At 34.3% G+C, this 4575-nt stretch overlaps 1 protein-coding gene across 1 annotated transcript in view; it reads right to left on the bottom strand.

Moving 5' to 3' along the window:
• Positions 1-4575, bottom strand: part of UNC13C (unc-13 homolog C (C. elegans)) — a 656589-nt gene that overhangs the window by 2225 nt on the left and 649789 nt on the right. The window contains 2 exon segments of the mRNA XM_012658024.1: positions 912-1071; positions 2454-2546. Coding sequence (XP_012513478.1) covers positions 912-1071; positions 2454-2546 — 253 coding nt within the window.

Below are 4575 nucleotides of genomic sequence, written 5' to 3'. Positions count from 1 at the left end.
TCTCAGTAAATCACTATCCCCCTGGTTGCTTGTGTACTACCAGTCACCTCATTATTGCTCACACTCACATCTTTGTAAATAAGCCCATCTTGAATTATCCTAAATTGAATGTTCTTGGGAATTTAATTGATATACTCTTTCATGTTCTACCACCTTCAGGTCACAGCAAGAATTTGCTGTTAACACACATCCAGAATTTTTCCACTTCTTTTCATTTTTCTACTACACCATCTGGGTGTAGAAACTGTAGTCACCAGTTACTACTCTCTTTACAAATTTGGACTTGCTTCCCTATAATTATTTCTGTTTCCAGCAAATAATCATTTAATATGTAAATCAGGTTGTTCACCCCTCATCTGAGAACCCTTTAACTTTCCAAACTAACTTGATTTCACTCCTTTATCCATGTTATACTGTTTGTTAAACATGGCAGACTTGCTTCTGCCTTAGAGTTCTCAACTAGCTGTTTTGCTTGGTTTGAAATGCTCTGAATTGTCTTTCCTTCATGACTGGTTATTTTTTCAGGTTTCAATCTAAAAGTCACATGCTCAGTGGCTTCCCTGACTACCCAATGAAAGCAGGTAGTCATAGTACCACATCATTCTCTGCATATAGTTCTTTGTATGGTATTGAATACTATACATTTTTATTTATGATTTTGTTTAGGAAGTAACTTACATGAGAGCAGAGTCTTCTTTTTATGTATACCTAGTACCTGTAACACTGCCTGACCCATGGTAGGCACCAAACAGATATTGAATTAAAACAGAGCCTTTTCTATGTCCCTGGGATCAGTAATGAATTAGGATACTTAAACCTGTAGGTTTTCTTTCCCGACCTAAATTCCTCAGTAAGTTCTGCTGAACAATGGCTACTCCTAGTTGAATAAATAAGTTGAGTTTATAACTTACAACTGAAATGTTTCATTGTACTTTGGTGACCACGTGTTGCTTTTTGTTTTTGTGCCTTGTTTTCTCTTCTTGTCTCCAAGGTTGGGTCCCAGTATACAAACTTCCACAAAGGGGCGGAACATTGCTGTGGTCTGCCAGTTTAGGTCATTAATAGCAATCACTAAAATCAAAAAGGAAATATGAAATTTTAGCAAATCAATGTGTGGAAACAGTCTCCTGTTTGTTCCTTAGAATGAATTTTTATTTTCAAAAATGATTTATGAAGTCATAAATTGCATTTGATAGTGCCCTAACTCCATTTGCAAGAAAAATGTCCTTGAAGAGAAAAACAATTTCCTTTCTGGAATACTCACTTAATGGAGCTTTCAGCTCCATGCTGTGTGGTGAAAAGTTACCATTCTTCTTTAGGTAAAAACATACTTTTTTTATATTCAAAATTAAGATATGTCCATTATGAAAAATTTAGAAAATAAACAGATTAAAACAAAAATCTGCAATTTTACCACTCAGAGGTAATGAAAACATTTTGGTGTTTATGCTTTAGTTACTTTGTATACAAAATGGGTTTATAATGTGTTGCAATCTTTTCAGCAGCTTTATTTTTTAAAGTCCATCATGACTAATGTTCTAATTCATCATACAGTTTCCAACTGCAAATATTCCACTCTGGGGATATTCCATCCTATATTTAACCAGTCACTTGTTAAATGAACATTCACATATGTACACACTTACTTATCCTTTGATGATGATATGCTTAGGAACGTGTCTTATAATTTAAATTGCTAACACAAAAATTTCATTAAACTATATGGCATTTGATATATACTGTTAACTTTAGTTTTCAAAAATATTGAAGGACACTGACAAGTATACAGGAATGTCCAGTTACCTGTGTCCTCACCAATACTGAATACAAGCTATTCTGTAGTTTTTTTTTTTTTTTAACTTTCATAGCACATTATGTAATACAATTTTAAAACATTAGAAGCCATGGTTTTTATCAAGTGAATATTATTTACAGTGACTAAGTCTATAAAATTAGAACAGGGTTAAACTGAGCAAAATATTAAGCCTTAAATTTTACCTTTGAAATGATTTCTGTATTCAGATTGTTTTTACAATATACTCATAAAAAAAAAATCAAACCAGTCATTGGAAAGCATGTACAAAAAATAGGTGGATTATATGTACAATAAGAACATACTGACTTAACATTTAAATTTGATTGACAACCCTAGTTCTAACGTTCAATGATTATCACAGCGCCAACACAGAATAATATAAAGTTTTAAAATTTAATCACCAATGTATTTAAACCATTTAGAAATTTAGAATAATATAGGCTAAATATCTGTGCCATTGATTTTTTTTTCCAGTTTTAAATCAAAAGTTTTGGTTTCATGAAGAAATTCTAAGCATGCTCAATATAATTTATCACACACTTTTTAAAAACCCAAGAAAAATTAAATTTTGGTATCAATATTGCTACAGAGGTTACAGTTTAATAGGTTCTTGGATGAATCTGGACGTGAAGTATACCTTTTACAGTGACTTTATGCTCGCCTGTTCCTGGGGTGGCAGTGATGTCCACATGAACAGATATCTGACCCACTGCGTCTTTGGAGGAGCAACCTACAAATAAGCACAAGTTTACCAGCCTGAACTTTCAGACTAATTAATAATGGACATCTACATTCTCTGCACAAGAGACATAATGTGTTACTGGAAATGAATAGTTCTTTCCATTAATAGCTTATAATAGGTGTTGCTAAACAGTCTCTAAGAGGCTTGGGTATCATCATATTTAGACCACTGAGCTAAAATTTCATATGGCCTGTAAACATCATAACATAACCTGTTACTATTGTTACAAGAACTTGCTGTTGCTTTACTGTGAACTTTATTAATTGCTTATGCACAAGGATGCATTATTGCTTTTTTCATTTTTTTCAGAACTTTTCTACAATGTATCATACCAGAGCACTGAGGACATAAAGGTGACTCTGTAGAGCACCTGCCTTCATGAAGCTCACAGTAAGCCAGGAGAGACTAAAATAAACATATTTTTGTAATGTATAGGGTCATAAGGTCTATAGTAGACATATTTACAAGGTCTACTCATGGCATAAAAAGTAGTAGTCAACTCTACCCTGGTTAAAGGCTGGTCAAGTGTTAAACATGTTATAATGGAAAGTGCCTGTGACTTCGGGTCAGATAAACTTGAATTCAAATCATAGTTATGCTACTATTGATTGTGTGATCCTAGATAATGTATTACATTCCAAAGCCTCAGTTTTCTCATTAAAAATTAAATAACGGCATTTTCTCATTAAAATGAAAATAACAGCAATGTCTTACTATGGATACATTTTTTAACACATAATCTATGAACACATTTTTTTTCCTTAACTTGAAGCACAACTATTCTTTACCTTACCTTTATTTTTCACCTAAAAATATATCAGGGAGGTCATTCCATTTCAGTATATAAAAAGCTGCCACTTTCTTTACATGGCCTGGAATGTCACAGCACTAACTAACTAGAAAGTCAATGTTCAAGGAATACTTTGAAAATAAATCACTGAGCTGTTTACAAATATTTAAGACATTAAAATAATGTTTGGTCTTTAGTCCATCTTATGAATGTATCATAATTCATTGTTTCTAATTCCTTGCTATTAAAATCTGTAAATTATTTTTCATATGAATTTATAGTACAGTTATTAAATGTGGAATATCTCTGTCAAAGTTACTTGGATTTTTAGTTTTGTCTCATAGAGATTGTAACCCTTTACACTCTCATTTGTAATGTATGACATTAATAAGAATCTTATTTTCAGAAAAACCAATGGCTAATTCTCAACGCAGAAAACAAAATACTCTGAAGGACTTCTAGTTTGCAACTGCAGAAAATCATCAGGATTCAGGTCAGAATCTTTCAGTTGGACCTGCTGAGAAGAGCATGTTCACCACAAGGACCTCCCTACCCCGTACATCGCCACGTGATGGTAAAAGGACTGGACGAGGTACGTGTGGGTTATGGTCTTAATAGGAATTGTCAAGCTGGGCCAAAGAGGCAGTCACCTCAAGGGAATGAGTGGTCAAGTCTTGAGCCTTGGAGGAGTCCATCAACACTTAGGGGAGCTATTTGGAAATGAGTCTCATACCAGCCAGCTCTATGCAGCTTATACTTCCCCAATGACAATAAATGAGTACAGCACCACTAAAGGCCACCACTGGCATTCACATAGAGTTGTCTGTCTTTCCTCCCTTCTCGACACTGGAGAGACTACACCAGGAGAAAGAGGAAAGGTACATGAGAAGACACACCTTCCGCATTCTATTCTTTCTACCACTGGAGGTACCATTTTAGTCTGCTTTTTGGAGAGAGGAGGAGAGCCTTGAATCAACGTGATTAAAGCTTTAATGTGAGCAGGACGAAACCTTGAAAATATGAATGATTTTCTAGCAGCACAAGTAACTAATACAGTATGAACCTGGACTGTGCTATCAGTAAGGGAGGCATCCATGCAGTAGAAAGTGGCACTCACAAGAGTTGATAATATTTTTTTTGGCAAAATAGTTTCATACCATCCCTGTGATACCGAATCTTTCTATTCAAGAATGGAATATAGCCTCCCATTTTACCCGGTAATAGAAA

This window comes from Propithecus coquereli, unplaced genomic scaffold (genome assembly GCF_000956105.1).
Source record: "Propithecus coquereli isolate 6110/MARCELLA unplaced genomic scaffold, Pcoq_1.0 Scaffold57, whole genome shotgun sequence".
Taxonomy (NCBI): Eukaryota; Metazoa; Chordata; class Mammalia; order Primates; family Indriidae; genus Propithecus; species Propithecus coquereli.
This window is presented reverse-complemented; position numbering and strand designations above follow the sequence as displayed.